This window comes from Idiotropiscis lumnitzeri, chromosome 11 (genome assembly GCF_059441095.1).
Source record: "Idiotropiscis lumnitzeri isolate Australia: NSW breed Sydney's pygmy pipehorse chromosome 11, RoL_Ilum_1.0, whole genome shotgun sequence".
Lineage (NCBI taxonomy): Eukaryota > Metazoa > Chordata > Actinopteri > Syngnathiformes > Syngnathidae > Idiotropiscis > Idiotropiscis lumnitzeri.
The window spans coordinates 4,920,620-4,938,741 of record NC_142401.1 but is presented as its reverse complement, the minus strand read 5'-3'; the positions used below and the strand labels follow the sequence as shown (position 1 = coordinate 4,938,741).

At 43.2% G+C, this 18,122-nt stretch overlaps 1 protein-coding gene across 2 annotated transcripts in view; it reads right to left on the bottom strand.

Moving 5' to 3' along the window:
- The window catches only part of prickle2b (prickle homolog 2b), a 66,155-nt gene that overhangs the window by 292 nt on the left and 47,741 nt on the right, over positions 1–18,122 (bottom strand). For both annotated transcript variants that reach the window (XM_088309271.1, XM_088309272.1), the window contains 7 exons: positions 11,494–11,677; positions 8,947–9,060; positions 8,447–8,584; positions 5,510–5,713; positions 3,388–3,574; positions 2,100–2,975; positions 1–2,023 (listed from right to left, as the gene is read on the bottom strand). The exon at positions 1–2,023 is cut by the window's left edge and continues 292 nt beyond it. In XM_088309271.1, coding sequence (XP_088165397.1) covers positions 1,071–2,023; positions 2,100–2,975; positions 3,388–3,574; positions 5,510–5,713; positions 8,447–8,584; positions 8,947–9,060; positions 11,494–11,677 — 2,656 coding nt within the window. In that variant the 3' untranslated portion in view covers positions 1–1,070. The remainder of the gene's footprint in view (positions 2,024–2,099; positions 2,976–3,387; positions 3,575–5,509; positions 5,714–8,446; positions 8,585–8,946; positions 9,061–11,493; positions 11,678–18,122) is intronic.

Here is an 18,122-nt window from a genome sequence, read left to right as displayed (position 1 = left end):
ATATATTACCAATCCAACTCCACTTCAAAGTCCACTCCGTATTATTATTATTCATGAATGCACCGAGCACACGGAGAAAAGTGTTCTGCTGTACGGACACGCACTTGTTCGACACGCTCCCCAGAGAGAGACACAAGCTGTCAATCAAACTAATGGCTGAAATAATCCTTTCTTCCAAATTCAGGATCACGCATACGCCGTTTTCCTTATCTACCGTATATCTACAAATCATACGCTTCATACATAAATGATTCTATCCATACAAAATATAAAAATATGTGAGGCCTCATTTACAACCATATTTACATTTACAATGACTCGCTTAACTTAAGTGAAATTATTAGTTCATTTAGCTATGTACATACTATGAACCAAATACAATAGCGCGGCCTATTCGATAACTAAATCACACCATGAAAAGCTAAACTGAACCAAACAGACAATATGCATTAAAAAAATTTGCACATCAGCTCCTACAAAAAAAAAAAGAGATTTGATAAAACTGTATGAGAGAAGAAATTGGTCAACAGTAAATTTGAGTCAGACACAGCGTAATGAGTCCCTAAACACATTTTTGACACCAATTTATTAAAAAAAATAAAATAAAAAATTTCCTCTCGCGCATCAGGTTTCGGAGCTATTTGCATTAATTTGGGCCTTTAAACTTGCGCATTACAGATGGTATCACGTGTTGTCATTTATTGCAATGATGTTTCCAAAAAAAAATAAATAATCCACCTGTTGCTGAAAGAATTAAAAAAATCTGACAAAATATATTACTGTATTACATATTATGTGATTTTTATTTTAAGGATCAAAACCTGACGGCTTGAGAAAAAAAACAAGGGCAGATTCGGAATTGATGCGAAAATATTCACCTAAAAACTGTACCCATTTCGAATTAAAAATTAAACTGTGTTGAACAGTGTTAATAATACAAAAATATGCAAATGATGTGCCTTCACTGGTTGCTACGGACTCCTGATCAACAACACAAAAAACAAACTTTGTCCATCTGTTCTCCAGATGAAAAGTATTAGTCGACTCGAGCTGCAGCAGACGGCAAAACGTTAAGAAATAATGCAGTTCTTGCTTTTTCGCCGTTTGTGCGTCGTTAACTGCCCACTGCGGTTGGTTGCTCCCATCCCGCCGTTGTACTTGTGAACAAGCTCCTGATTGCTGAGGTAACGCAGCTGCAGCGGTCGGGGTATCGGCTCCCCCAGAAAGTAACCTTCGTCCTCCGATTCCGATGACGACGAGCAGGTGGAGCACCAGTCGTCGTCGTAGTCGTCCCACGAGTATTGATTCAATCCCGTGCGCCGCCCGGCCGCCGGGTTCTGCAGCGTTAGGTCCGACGTGGTCCTGGGGCATGGGCGAAACAATTGCGGTTGGAATCTCCCTCCCCCCGTGACTCCAAACTGCTCCCTGGCGCTCCTCGGGGGAGGGAAGCGGTCGTAATCCTCTCGAACGTGAAGCTGCGGTCTGTCCTGCGGTCTCACCCGGCGCTCGGCGACCAAGTTGAGAGCGTTTTCTGAGCGAGAACGTCGCGATCGTCTGGAGCGCTGGTGGTGGTGGTGGTGTCTGCGTCTCTGAGGCGTTTCGTCCGGCACTTCAATCCTGACACTTGCGCCTCTCGCGCCTCCTCCTCCGACAACGCCGCTCACCCGCCGCTCACTTATAGGTGGCAGGCGGGCAGCGTTGGCGCTGCTCACCAAACTGATCCTGTCTTCCTCCTGGTAGGCGAATCCGGGAGGTAAATGAGTGGCGCTCCTGCCCGCCCCCGCGCTGGAGGGATCGCAATACTGCAACTGGAACTGAGAAGACCTGGAGGGATTTATCTCCATGTAGGGCTGACCACCGTTGACACTGTGAAGCGAGTCGGAGCTCTGAAACTGAAGCGAGGAGTTCAGCGTGTCCAAGTTGCTTTTCTCCGACACGTTCATTCCAGAGTCTTTGCTCAGATCAGGCATGGAGAAATGCGACGTGTGTTCTTGTCGCTTCCCGCCTCCTTCGGCAGAGTTGCCTGTGAGGTACGACAATTCAAGTGTTAAGATCATTTCGCAGCACCGAGAGAAAACGGCGATCATGCGAGTACCCACCTGTCGCGTTGGATAGGGCCAAGGACTCTATGGATCCTCTCGGGGTCTGCTCGAGAGGAGTCAGTTGGTCGGTGAAGTTAAGTGCATTGATGGGGTTCCTGCTTCTGGCCGCCGGCGTGGCGGCTGGGGGGCCGACATCTCGGTCCCTCTGGAAGCCGTGCAGACTGATGGAGCGCTTGTCTGCGGAAAAGCCGTCGTGATGCTGGGAGAGCTGAGATACTTCAGTGAAACTCTTCTGGGTTCTGAGCTTTGGGGGGCAGTAATCATCTGGCGTTGACTGTTGGAACCACATCTCATTCAAGGAATGGCCTTTCAGAGCCGAGATTGGCGGTCGCCTCGGGCCGCCGGTCTCCTTGGATCTGTGGTCCTGCGGTTGAGTCTTCGGTCCCGCGCAAGGCGGGTTACAGGACGTTCTGAAATTGCACTGGCTGAGGAGCTGCAGCGGGGTGGCGTTTGCGTTCGGGTCAGGTTGCGATTCAATTCTGTAGCCGTCGACGACTTGCTTCTGGTTCTGCCAGGCAGGTGGCTCGCGCGTCAAACTTGGCGTTTGGCTGGAGAGGCTCAGTAGGTCCATTTGTAAAGACAACGGGTCCACCTCGCCCGAAAACGTCTCCGTCTGCCCTCCGCCACCGCTTTTGGCGGCCTTGGAGCTGCGTCGGGACTCTCTGGTGGAGCGAGCGCTTTGGAAGGCGGAATCCGAGGAATCGGAGCCGTTGGGCTCCTCGCCCAGACTGCAGGAACGGGAGCAGAAGATTTGCCCCTGCTTGGGCAGGAAGGGTCGACCCAGCAGGGAGCGTTTGCAGCGGGCACAACAAAAGCAACCCTCCGAGGCGTGCCAGTGCTGCCCATCGTACGTCATCTGGCCTTGGTCGATGCCTGCAGGAATACGACAAGATGAAACCAACCCATTACAAGACGGTTTTTGAAAAGGCTCGTATTTTCAAAGTCAATCGATTCAACTTTTAATCTAAGAGGCCCAAATTCTTTTCTCAAAAAAAGCAAGAGACTCCAATTAAACGGCACTCCAAGGCAATCTCTCCGTGGAATTTTACCAGTCATGAATTAATGAAACATTTCTTGTTGCGTACGATAGCAGCCAGATGGGGAGCAAATGTTTTGTTTTTATTGGGTAATGGCCGCCATCTGGTTTTCAAGCAGCAGTTTTGTAATCGTTTCAGGGATTGCCTGTTACATTGTCAAGATGACAGCATTGCTTTTTTTGAATTCGTTTCAATTTGCTCTCCCATTGCATTGACCTATTTACAAGAAAAGAAACGGCGCTGCGCACCAATATGCTCTCCACAGGAATCGCAGTACTCCGCGTAGAGGGATTCAAAGCAGGAGCAGCAGTACGGTCTCCCCTCCTTCATGATGTAGCGCTGGCCCCCGAGCACCGTGTCGCACTCGAAGCAGCAGAAGTGCTTCATGTGCCAGTGACGGCCTTCTGCTTCCGTGCACTCGTCCGCCAAGATGATCTAAAAAGAAACGGATCGGATAGCGACTTTTCACCACGCGGAGATAAAACCTCACTTGAGATATCGTTGACAAAGTCGAGTTTTCCACAGGACATGCTTTTCATTCCAGCAGATTAGCACAGTGATATATTTAATGTGTGGGAGGTTTGTTTGGAAGTTTGGTGCGGGGAAAGTTTTAGTCGATCAACTTCCATTCCATTCATGCGGTGTTTAAGCCGTTGTGTGGTGTAAACAAAGTGCATCACATTGTGTCATTAAGCCTTTGTCCACACCAGGGTTATTATTGTTTTGAAATTTTAATTATAATTAGTATATATTTTATAATTTTGTTTTTTAAATTTGCTTAGTTTTCAGGGCGAGTTTTTTTTATTATTTTTAGTTTTTTCAAAAACACTTAGTTTTAGTTTTAAAAAAAGAAGTGTTTTACACATGATCAAGATTAAAAAAAAAAACAAAAAAAAACATGGTAAGTATTGGACAGTGAAAATTCAACCAAAATATTATTTCAAAACATTTAGATAATTCAGGCACAGTTTACGGTTTTAACAGTCCTCAGACTTTGAATTACATTAAGTGCCGTGCATTCCGCTTCAAAAGTCAGACGCAGGCATGCATGCACTCGCCCTAATTATGATAAAGCTAGATGCCTTATTTGCCAAGCTGCCAACTTTTAATGTTGATTTGTGGGTTGAATTCCTGTCAAAGAAACTCGTCTCTGAGGAGCGACGAAGATGATGTGGTGTCTGTGGACTACAATGCCCAGATAGCAGTCCGACTTTTTCTTCTTCCGGAAAACTTCCGTGCCGTTAATATGGAAATAATTTTAAAAATCAACCCCAAAGGCTTTTTTGTATTAAATTAATTGCCGAAGACGAAGCACATTTCCTCTACAATTCTAGTTAGCTACAGTTCGTTTTAAGTGCCTGTATTTTCATTGTACATGGTAGCTGTTATCAACATGAACAACAGGTTGGCAGAATTATCTCATTGTCCAGGTTGGGCGCTCAAGCGTCATTTGTGCGGTACACCAGCCCATCTGTCCCAAACATGCTGAGGTCAGGCGTACCGGACGAACTGCGACTCATGCATGCTCAAGTCTGGTATGACTTCCAGTGCTCATTTTAAAAAAAAATGGGTCACTCCAGGGTCATCCCTTCATGTTATTAATCATGGTTTGGCTTATTTGTCTGGGGAAAAACAAAACAAAAAACCACGCGTACAACCGGGTGGCAAAAAATATTTCAAGTTTACTTTTATTGTCAATAAATGGGTCAGCTGAATTAGCTGGTAATAATTCACGCGTTAGTTCAGACACCACATCAGACAAGTTTGTCTTTTGCGCTGATAGCGTTTCATACGCATTCAAAAGATTTTCGAGTTGTGTGACAAAAATGACAGCCTGTGTCGTCTACAACTCGGAGGCAAAGATGAGGCTCCGCACGCTTAATGTATTTGTGGAACCATACAATGACATTAACGCGGAGTTCCAGACACTCCGTTTGCCTTTGGTTGTTTCACAACCACAAGAAAATACCAAAGGGAATTCTTAAAAGTTCAATTCAATTCTTGACAATGCAGTTTCAGGGTTCGTTAAGAACAGATGAGCGATAGTAATTCACCGCGATTAGTCACGGGCAACCATGTGATGTTTATTTCATTTTGCAGCCCCTAGTTTAAGACAGATGTGAATTTTGAGTCGGAGCAGTGTCGGTGAGGAAACTTGCTGTTAATTGACTGGCGGTTAATAGCGCTGAAGAACATTGACCATTTCAGAACGTGCGTGCGAGCAAAAGCAGTGAGCATCATATGACAGCAGCTTAGTGCATACTTAGCCAATGTGCAGAGTGTGTGTGTGTGTGTGTGTGTAGTGATCACAGTGATGTGTCAGCACATGATTATCCTCAAGCAGACGTGCTCATGACTGGTCTGGTCTACCTCATCACAAGCTGTGCAGCGCGGCTTCAGCCTCTCCGCATGGTGCCGACCGCAGTAGATTTTGCCGTCCTGGTAGAAGTAGATGAGGTCCACGAGGAGCTCGTTGCACATGCTGCACACGAAGCAAGCCGGGTGCCAGCACAAGGCGTGGCCGGCGCGAGATGCAAACACCGCGATGTCGCCGCCGTTAATTTGGCTGCCACACTGACAACAGATGGGGAGAGGAGATGTCGTTGGAAAATGAGACTGAAAGTGGAAGACAATCCTCCAAAAAAAAAATTAAAAACAATTCTTTGCAATACGTTTTATGCATTTTGACTAGTCTGAACATGACTGTCTGATTAATATATTTGTGGAAGAGTTAATCAGGACATTTTTGGAGGCATCTCAAAGGGGCGGCCATTTTGTCACTTCTGGCGACTGAAAATGACATCACAGTTGCGCAGGGCACGGCCTATCACAGCTCACTTTTTTTTTTTTAAGCTGAAGCATGATCGGTCATTACCTGAGCAACTTTTACATCATTTCCAGTCGACAGAAAGTAGCAAAATGGCCGCCCCCTGAGACGGATTAAAACGGGTGGATTTCACTTGTTAATTCATATTCCAATGAAATATTAATCATGCCACTTGACTAATATTTCACAATGCAATGTTTCGACTCACATTCGTGTTTTGAACATTTTTGGGTCGACTTCCCCTTTAATATTAAGCACACACGCACGTGGAACAGCATTATACTGATCATCAGATCAGGCAAGATGTACCTGGCTGCTTCAACTTTCTGTTAATCACTAAAGTCATTTTTCAAACAAAATCCATTTTTGCTTCATAAAAATGATAAATGGAAAGAGAACGTTCAATATTGGCCCATCACGATCTTGCCCGTTCGCCGATCATAACAGTCACGGATCAAAGGTCCTTTGAAATTGCCCCATTCCTCCTCCGATCACCTTCAAATGCGAACCAAAGCCGTTATGGAGGCTGAAGGTTGGCGATTCGTGGACGAAGCTTTCCTCAAGGCGTCACGCGGTCCTTTTCGAACCATCCTGGATGTTTAAGTCCATTTCTCAAGCTCTTTTACATGAAAACTAAAATGAGATGAATTTGAATGGCGGGCACTTGGAGGGCAAAGAGGAGGGGGATAAACAGCGGGTGATATATGGATGGGAGATAGATCAAGCGCATAGGAGTAAAGGTCGATGAGTTGGACAGATAAACGAGAAGAAAAGTGAAGTCGACGTGGGGTCAAAGTTCAGGAGGGAAGAGTAGATTTAGAGAAGCGGCAAGATGCGGCGAGGGGGAATGAGGCTTACAGCTGCAAGGAGGCACTCGGCGAGGACGGCGATTGAATCGATACACACTCAACAGTCTCAGCTCTCATGTGCGTGCTCAGTGTGCGTATGCCAATATCGACCAAGTCGCGATGAAACAATGGCTGCGCACCGAATGTTCATACAGGACAGGACAGGACAGGACAGACGCTTGACCGACTTGGTTTCGGACTGCTGTGGTTTTGTCTCGATGATACGTCGCGCGTAAAAAATTTACAATTGAGTGTGGTTTAAATATGGTATGTAAAAATGTGCCCCATCAGTCAGACAGACAAATAGAAAATGAAAACACTCGCAAGGAGCATGGAGAAGACCCTAATATTGAGCTGACCAACAAGGTAAACGGGCAACGCGAGGGACTTGAGACTTATGAGGTCATAGGACCCTGACTGATTGACGGACTGAAACTGGCGCAATGTAAAGAGTGGTTTTAAGGCTTGAAGAATGACACACAAGCGCAGATGCAAAATAATATTGATGAAGAGGCAATAAATGCTTCAGCAGTCATAACATCAAGTTCATGCATGAGGTACTCTTACGCAATCTGATCACGCCCAATCTAAGAGCGCTTTTTGACGAGTCTGCCTTTCCAAATATAGATACCGTCAGAGAGGTATATATTTCAGAATATGTTCATTGCCTCGCTCAAGCACGTTTGCGGATAGGACTATTAAAAAGGAGAACAGTGTAATAAAAATAATTATTTCTTCACCGCGCTCCAGAATTTAAGGCTTGCTCTCACACGCTACCATCCTGTCCAAAATGCAAAATCAATCGCAAACTTTGTCGAGCTGCTTTGTAACATTCGGAATTTATGATTATGAATCACTTTTGGTGAGAAACTGTAAAAAGAATGGTGGTCTAAAGTATTTTTCCACACTTTTCATGACCTCACGATATGGCTGCTGCTTCTGTTGACATTGACATTTAATCTTCCCACCTTGGCAGAGAAGTTTTGCTATACGCAGTGCCTCTCTAGTTATCGTGGTCGCAGTTTGCAGCGGTTTGGAACGTCAAATAATAAAACGGAAGCGTTCCAAAGATTTGACACCTCTTTTTTGGGATACCAAAACCTTCCAGATTTCAAATTGGACGTGGCTTGTAAACAGACTTGAAAAAGTGGTGACATACCAACATTTCACATTGTTTAATAAAAAAAAAATATAACAGTTTCATTAGAGCGATAATAACACAATTATTACAACTATTTGATCCCATGTTCTATGATGCTAACCTCTGCATTGACGATTTGAAGTAAGCCGCCCACATGAAATTAACGTCACGCTTAAGACTCCTGGCATGCTGCATCTCTGCTCATTAGATATAACATACTTACTACACACTTATTACATACTTATTACATACTTATGACCTACTTCACTTTTGGCACATTGTAAAAGGACATACAAATTGCCAGCTGTCTACTCTGCGCGTCTGTCACACAAATGGTCACGCTACACTTTTGACCTTTATCCGCTAATGTCACGTCTCTCAGAAAGGACGTTTGAAAGAGTGATGACGGGCTGCTCCCACATTACCATGGTTAATATCTTTGGTCGTATCAAATTCACTCTGCGTAAGAATTAAATTTGAATCATTTCTACCTGTTCACAGATGGCTCCCGTCATCGTCACAGGGAAAGGGCGGACGTTGCCACGGCCGAGGTTTTCCCGTTTGCGTTGGTTACTGAAGAGCTTCAGCTCTCGCTTCTCCTCATCGTCCAAACTGTTGCAATAGCGCACCTGAACATGCAACAATAACATGAAATGGCATGTTAACATTCTTATGCGTTAACGTTCGCAACACAGGAAGTAACATTTGACCAAATAAGATCTAGTGGATAATATGAGGAAGCAGGTTAATTTTGATGATGCTTACAAATGACAACCACAGTCGTCTTATTATTTTTAAGTAAAATGTAATAAGACATTTTTCCAATGACAGTTCTCCTTTTTTACTTATTAAGCATTTAGTAGGCAACCAAGCAAAGAATCCACTTTTTCCACTAATGGAATTTCTGTCACGTCTCCCTTGCCCCCAAGGAGGGAGGAAGCGGGGAGATGGATGGATATGGTTGAAGGTGCTTCCCGGTTTGGACTCTCACCTCATTGTCGTGGGGCGGCAGCTGATGGAGGAGCTGTTTGATTCGGTATTTCTCTCCTGGGCTGTTGACATAGGGCACCTTGTCCTCAGGGAGGGAGCTGTAGTACTGGTGGACCTGGCAGAGACACACGAGAGGATGGATTTGCTTCTTGACAATCACGGTCATTATTTTCATGAAGGACAGATATTTCTCTGTTCATTCACCTTCATTTCTAACTCTAATCCGTTTTTCCTTTGTCCGTGTGCGCAGAAATGCGTAAAGGCTCATTTGGACCAAACCTGATGACCGTACGAGTCCATTAATTTAGGAGGCGGCCTGACAAAAATTCAATTTTGCTTGACGGTCAGCTCCTTCCCAGATAATTTTTCCCCCCAAAAAAAATCTATCCTTATAGTCGCACCTAATCATAAAATAAAAAAATAAAAAAAATCATTTTGATTTAAGACCAGGAGTGACTCACACCCACAAGCGCATGCAAACACGCCCCGTTGGAATCCGTTTGATTGATGGCGAACCAGCATAGGCTAAACGCAATCTTGCCTTTGCGTCTCTACACACGTACACGGGAATGTATTACAGACCTGTCACTCGTGCGCGCACCCGTATACGTGGATAAGAAGTGATTAACATACATGCACGAAAAAAAGAAAGTAGGTGTACCGAAGCAGGATTAATGTTAATCTGTCCATTCCAAATGACCTGGACATTCTTTGCATTGCACAGGCGGACAACGAACGTCATCTCGCTGTTATTTATGGTCGTCTTGCTATTACACTTTAACAGGGGATCGAGGTGTTACGGAGGTCGGGCACTCAGACATGAAAGCGAGAGTCTGCGAGGGCTCAAACGTTTTCAACGCAGCCTCGAGGGAAAAGGTCAACTATAGGAGATATGAAAGATTTTTTTGCGCATACCTGTCAAATAATAGGATCTTAGCGCAATAGTTGTAATGGCGACTTTTGTTTTGCCATCAACTGGTGGGCTGGGGGAGGCGTGTCCAGTCCAGCCCAGGACATACGACGCAACATAAATTGCTGAAAACGCACAGCGGGAGCACGCATGGCACATGCTTCCAACAACAACAACGGGGTTGCATTTTGGGAGGTGAAAGGGCCCACCGCCCTGACGATAAGATCTGAAGACAGATTCGGCGCAAAACACACACACACCCGATTGCGGCAAGAGGCGGGCGGAGCCGCTTGTGATAATAACTGTAATCAAAAACAGATGAAACTCAAGACGGAGCACAACTCCTATCTGTACCGAAAGTGTTTTGAATGTTAAATGGGGTGACGGCTTCAGCTGGTTGATGTTCAAGTCACGGGTCGGACAGCTGGAGAAGACGGCATCCGGCACGAGCCATGACAATCTCTCAACGAGCATTATACAGCGCACACACTTTTTTTTTTATTATTGAGGACGATGAGGGGATTCATGGAAAAGCCCCAAAAACTGCTGCTACTTGACCGCAGACTGTGACTGACATGACGGTCTCACGAAATAGCCAATTTCCACCAGATCGGATTTTCATTTCACACTTTGTAAAGCGCATCTTTTGAAAGCTCAAATCGCTCTCTCCATCTCTGAAACCGGCACATAACACAACTGACAGATCAAAAAGCAATGTTTTTCTTTGGGGGGGGAGGGGGAAAAAAACACGCTATACAGGCGACGTGTTGCATGACAAACTCTTGTCACATGATGCTCCCAAGTCACTGCTGAGCAACGGGATTGGTTTTGACAAACTCCGACTTGGCAACAGCCGTCATGTTTTTATTTATTTATTTTTTGGGGGACTGGAATACTGAGATGACACATTTTTTAGTAATCACACTATCTCAGTGAAAATTAATAGCATTGTGTATTGCAGTTGAGGTTCCAATCCATTCTCTCTTCTATATTGTCTCGTCATTTAGCCATATTTAAGAAAATGTGTTTTTTCCTCTCATCTTCCTTGAGAGCTGATAATAGATAATCACAGTCCTGGCCGTGATTTTCTGAAACGTGATGTAACACCATTGCTGGCTGACTGCTCACTCCAATAGCTCATCAAACCCCCCCCCACCCCAAGAAGAAAAAACCTAAAATCAATTGATTTTATATCCATCTGTGTCACCAAATAGTAATAAAATGTGTTGAAAATTTTCAGGTTCCACTTTGGCCACAAGACCCAGGACGGGAATGTAAAATAGCCGCTCGGGTGAAAACGGAGCGCTTTGTATTGACCAGTCCACCACCCTTTGCTCATCAACAAAACCAAAGCGGGCTCCATAAACCGTCCTACCGTCGCAGTTCAATAAAGTAATTGGGCTGTTTGTGTATCACACGCGCGCTTAGCTGCAAGGCCCGCTCAAACTTTACGTCAACATGTTTGCAGGCAGAATGGATTGTGAGATTGGGACTGTGGGAGATGTGTAATCCTTATTATCCTTTTAGCCTGCGGCCTCAGCAAACAAAAAAAAAACGATATCTAATGAAGATGCTGCTGAGTGTTAACCAAAGCGGACGGTTGCGCGTTTCAAATGCGTGTCGTTGGTTGCATCGTACCTGTTCAGGTTTGAGTCCCGGCGGCACCCACGCGTACTCCTCCAGAGCACATCCAGAGTCATCGTCCGAGGTGGAGTTCCTCTGGAAGTCGTACATCAGCTTGGTGACCGTCTTCTCCATTTCCACAGGCATGGCGGTCACTGCATGCTCCTCCCGGCGATGCTTACAATGCACACAGATCTTCCTGTTGGGAGGAAAAAAAAAATTACAATTTAAAAAAAAGAGCGGGAAACGCCTAAAAATTGATGGCATTGGACAAACTACAAAAAGCGCAGCTAATGTTGGATGTCAAAAAATGAAAGCTGCTTATATGATCTTTAATTTATGCAGCTCAGAGTTGTGCGGTGGAAACATTTTTCATTTGAGCTTTGGAAACATACGCTTTAATAAATCACCATCAGGATGATTTAATCAAAAACAAACAGATCCATTGTAAGTGATTTTTGGATCCATGATTTTGAAAAAAAAAAAAAAAATGAGTCTTAAATCACGAAAAAGGCGCCATTGTTTTGAATTCTTTTTATAGAAGTAATCCACGTGTGAAAACTATCTAATCATCCCACCTACTTGCTCGTAAGCACAGTGAAGCCTCACTGATAATTCCGTAAATAGCCTTTGACTTTTTCTTAAAACCAGATGGGGTCTTTACACATAAGGGGTGTAAACTCCTCTTAGGTCAAAAGGTCAGGCCTCCCACAGCACACTCACAGTAAAAAAAAAAAAAAGAAATTAGTTGAGGCCATCCATACGATGCTTAACTAAAAAGCAAGCAATAATAGCAGAAGGAAGGTAGACACAAAGAGTAATAGTGTAGCATTTTTCATTTTTAACATGAAAACCGGAAGAAAAAAAAAAGGGAATGTGGCTACTGAGTGCCTCTGTCGATCTTCTTAAACACTTATTTCCAAGAATGGCGTTGAGATTAAAGCGATTAGCTTTTAACAATCACTCATCGGGACACCGAAGAGGTCGTGGATTAAAAAAAACAAAAAACAACAACAACAGTATGAGCCGCCTTCACCGACTGACTTTTGACGCAAAATGGATGACAAGGTGCATACGGTACATGCAGACTGCCTTCGTCCTTAAGGCAGAAAAAAAAAAAAAACAGCGAGACAATCTCATTACCTTCCCAGACGGACGCCTACTTGTCTGACTGAGGATCTTAAAGAAGCGCACAAAAGCTCGGGTGGCCGAAGTTGTGCTCACGTATCGCAACATCACCGTTTGTCTTAACTCCGATGGATGGCTTTCATTTTGTTTTATCGCTGGTGTCCGCTCGAATAAAAGTTTCCCCGTCACGTCACGACTTGTCATATGGCATGCGAAGCATACAGACAGGTCAAAAGTTGGAGTTCTCCCTCATCATTTGTAATCCCTTCCCCCGCTATTACTGTCATGTTCACTTTTCAACAGCACCGCGAGCAGAGAAACCGGAATGCTGCGAAGGGCAAGACATGAAATGATAAATCCAAATAAATACGCCGAATGACGTCCGTGCCTTCAATCAATTGATGTGATGGAAAAAGGTCAAAGTCAAGCAAACTGAACCGTTGCAAAGTTGCGAGAACGGCATAATGCTGTCATTCAGAGCAACCCGACTTCCCTTCTTTTGTCATCATTTCGAATTTCACACAACTTAGCTGGAACAGACAAAGAACGATGGCTCATCTGTACAAGAAGAATAGAGACATTCAAAAGCGAAAAAATAAAGTGGCAAATGTGAGGACAAAAGAACAAGTCACCCAGTCTGACAGCATGTCAAGTGGTCAGCTGTTTCTATTTCTGCACTGAGGTCTCGGTCGGGCAAATAGAAAGCACAAATAGCCTTGGGCGACCTGAAGTAAAGCATTTCATGCTGCATTCCGTCTTGGAGGACAAATCTCATCGTCCTGCCACCAGAAGGTTTGACCTCACATATCCCTCCAAATATAAATAAAATATAAATAAATAAAATATAAATAAAATATAAATAAATAAAATATAAATAAATAATATATATATAAATAATATATATATATATATATATATATATATATATATATATATATATATAAAGAAAATGAAGGAGAACTGGAAAAGGAGGACTTAATTTTTTCTATTGCCAATCTAAACAATACAAAAGTTATATGGATGCTTTTTATTCGTTTTTCATAAGGTTTTTATTGTATTCACTTTTTTGTAGTTCTACTTAGAGTAAATACAGAAATATTTTAAACGTTAAATTTCAATAAATTTCATTTTATAAAATTAAATTACAGCATTTTTTTAAATTAATTTGGTTTTGACAATATTTGACAATTCCAGACAAGAAAGCTTCCTGTTATATATTGAAAAAAAAGTAAATTGATGTTATTGGCATTTTTTTTTTTACTTAATTCAGCAATTTATGCCAGAGATGAATCGTAACCGGCACGACAATTAAATGCTCTTCCACTAAATGGCAAGTACACAATTAACCGCTTTTTGTGAAATATTTTGGTGTGATGTGAGATTTATCTTGAAACTTAAAATAAGTGCCTTGGCGCAACGACAGTTGGGAAACACTGCTTTCAAAGATCATGCCCTGGACATCTGAATTTCCCTTAGTTGGTGGGAAATTAAATTACTTTTTCCATGCACCTTGTGACAAAACATAAAAATTTGTCAAATCGAAAAAGCAGAACAAATTGTAATTTGGACATTAATTGCGTTAGTTTGCCTAATCGCATCATATCAGGAGGAACAAGGTGACCGATCTAAATCTCGTACACCCATCCAGATGTTTCACAACCATCCTCCAGTGTTTCACCTGGCAAACATCTCCACACCACATGAGTCCTGGCAGAGATCCTGTCAGCCTCCTGAGGCACGTTGACCCCCCCCCCCTCCCCCTCACCCCCTCCCCCTTCTGTCCTTGTGATTTACAACAGGCTTCACGCACATGCTGGGATTTCACCCTCCACTGAAACTTAATACCAGAGCTTCCGCTTATAATGTGCATGATTTCAATTAGCAAAGATTTGGGGACTCCAGTAGTCAAGCGCATCCCTGATGCCTCATAAATGACTCAAGTGAAGAAAGTAAAAAGACTTGTTGTCACTTTTTAAGTATAAATGAAAGATGTTAAAACACAGCTCTATGATTCGCGCAGTGTGGATGACACTCAGAGTGTTTATGAATTTTCACGCCAACGCCTCAATGGAAGGAATTTGAATCGGCTGTATGACAGTTGTATTCAAAATCCTCCGACCCGTGTCGCGTGTTCAAACTTAAACTTGCCATTTGGAAGGCTTCATCCTCATTGACTGTTTACACAGGACATGACATCAGGGTGACACGGGGTCACGTGACACATGACCATTCAACAAGAGGGAGTCATTGAAGGGTTTGCCGGCTCTCCAAACAACCTGCGCCCTTCCACAAACACTTAAGTGACACTAGAAAGAAGAAGAAGAAAAAAAAAAGAAGACATGGAGATGAAAACAGGGAAGACAACTGTCGCTGAGAGAAGGAACGACAGCAACGGACGTGGCCCTCAGGTTCCAAATAACGTAAAGGTCAGTGGGACAGTGAGGGAGTTTGGTTCAATTCCTCTCAGTTAGGGACCGATGTTTTTATTTTTTTCTACTTCAAGGAGAAAGGAAGGTCACAGCGACACAACGGTCGAGCTCAGGACACCGATCTAATTGTGTGTGCTTGCTAGCTTGCAACCTTGTTGGATCAGGTACAAGAAATAGGACTGGGTAGTACCTGAAAACCTGGCGTAGCCATGCAGGTACCATATGGTGGCCTAAACTTGTCACATTCCTTTGAATTAACCTAGCAACATACTAATCCAATATTAAATTGTTTGCCCAAGTCGACTGGACCAGAAAAGGTTTGATTTTTGAGCATAGAAGGGGCTATTTTTCTTTTTTGGATAGTATTGAAGAATCCAAAATTGTTCATCATGTAAAAAAAATGCAGTCTTGCTGGCCCTTATGGTGCTAAACCGAAGAAAACGAGTATTGACCTATTTAGCTCAAACTTTCAGAACGGCGTACTCGTGCCGCAGCGATTTACTGAATCTTCCGTTTTCACATTGATGCTCCAGAGACTCCCATAAGCTGTTTTTTCCATATCGTGCTGGATGATCAAATGAAAATTGCAGATTTAACTGGCAGCTCTGGACTGAAGCAACAGCCCGATGACAAGAGCAGGAACAGAGAGGAACACGGCCTACGTATGTGCGCGCCGCAGCCAAGCCTGTTCACTTCACTCTGCTTTTTGTTGTCTCTGGAAAAATGGATGGAAGGGAAGGAAATCTATCCGCTTGAATTCCTTTTTGTTGAGCGCAACATTTCGGAGACAGATTTTGCGACCAAGTGTTTTTATAAACGACTTTTGTACAAGAACACAGCATACTGTATTTACCAGTCCGCCGATCCATGCGAACTTCAGACCCATTATGATTTAGTCACACTTAAACAGGACTGGAGGTGTTCCTGACAAAAGTCAGGCTAGACAAGTTTTCCATTAGTGGCCAATTAGTGTGAGCCAGACGCAAAGGGTCCCCCGAAGCTGGTGATTACGCTCCCATCCACCTGAGAGAAACAGTCCTGTCCTCTTATTAGTCCCGCCGTGGGCCGACAGTCTAAACAAGATGATGGAAACATTTAGGATCATTTGACTTTTAAGCAAAACAGCCTGGCCCACTTATTGCAGACGTAAAAGCTCATTAGACTTCAATGAGCACTCTGGCGTCAATCGTATTCACTGAGATTGAGCAAAATGGATGGATGGACAGCTGATCTCGGTAAAACTGCACACAAAACAAAACAAAAAAAAAACATTTGCAACTACGCAACACAATTTAGCTCACTTAGCATTTTCTTTTTCTTCGATTATTAATCAAATATTCTAATAACAAATGTATACCATAAGGTTGGTGAACAATTGTGGTACCAACTCCAAAGATGCAGTCAATTAGTTGGTCAGAAAAGAGTCATTGTGTGTTGAACTGGAGTTGAACCATCCCATTCAGCCTAACTCAAGTTGCAGTCAAGGCAGCTGCAGGGATGACCGGGGCAGTCTTCAAGTCTAATATAGGCATCGCTGTTTATATCATGACATTAAGGACTATTTATCTATTGAGGTTGTTGCTCATGCTTTCTTAATCCCAAATTAATCAGATGTTCTTAAAGGGGAAGTCAACCCCAAAATATTATTTGTTATGAAATGTTCTATACGCTTTCACTAATCTAAAAAATGGCATTCTGATTAATATTGCGTTTGTGGAATATGGGCTAAGGATTAAGTTTGAAGTTTTTAGCCATCTCAAAGTGTGGCCATTTTGTCACTTGCCGTCGAGTGAAAATGACCAATCGCGGCTCGCCTGCGTTCTGAAGCTGAGCCATGTGTGGTCGTTAGCTCAGCCCTGACCAACTGTGATGTCATTTTCAGTCGACAGCGAGTGACAAAATGGCCGCACCCTGAGATGTCTAAAAACAGGTGGATTTTACTCCTTATTTTTTACTCTGCAAACGCAATATTAATCAGAATACCATGTTTTGAGTAGTAGGCATGTATAGAACATATTCTTGTCGGGAAAATGTTTGGGTTGACGTCACCTTTAATCACTGTTTTAACATTATAAAGCTACATTTATGCTCTCCCAACTGGAATACAGTAAATGATGAAACCTCTAATTCTAGAAGGAACATCCCTTCACTTGCCTCTTCGTTCTAACTACATATACAGACTTCACGTGACCCTTTGACACATAGCTCTAAGGGTTATTGCTAAAGTATTTGTAATCACAACTTAATCATGGGTTGTTATTCCAACTGTAACATTTTAAAGCAATTCCAAAGTACTAAAAAAATGCAGTTGCATTATAATTGAATGATTCACCACCCCAGGCTCCTAAATTAACTAAATTGTTGTTTAAGTTCCCCTAATTACATACCGGGAGACCATGGGTGGTTAAATCAGTTTTCAGCAAACTGCAATTTATCCGGTGAAATCCATATTAAAGTGGAAATTCAACTATATGATGAAAGACAACATGCTTGTGCACAGATATGGTAATAAAAAAATATAATTGTATTCTCCAAAACTCATTCTCTCAACATAAAAGGGGGACTATATCCTACCAACACATTTTTTTTAGTCGCAGAGCACCAGATTACTAGTGAGGCCAAACTCCATGACTTATTCATTGAGTGCCAACTTGCTCGATAAAGTGAGAACACTTGAGGTGGGAACAGAGGGACTCATAGAAGCAGCTTCCAAGGAAACCTCACACCACAACAGGCTTCAGACTGCCATGCTTACCGCCTGCCAGAAACAGATGCATCAAACAGAAGCCACTGACTGTGGGGTCTAAAAGTAATGAAACACTTAGGAGGGAAATATCACAGCATATCCACGCCAGTCGGCAGGAGGAGGGAAAAGGCAATGGAACCAGGAATGAAATTTAGTTGCCCTCTGCTTGGAATAATGCTAGTGTGTCAGTTGAGTCAACTTTCTAACTGCAGGCTGCCGAAGCCGCATTGTGCGACTGTAGCCAATTCATTCATGTGCAAATCTTGGAATCCCAACAACTCCATTTATTATTAGGTCTTGACAGGCAACGTCACTTTTAGAGGACACACTTAAAAAAATGG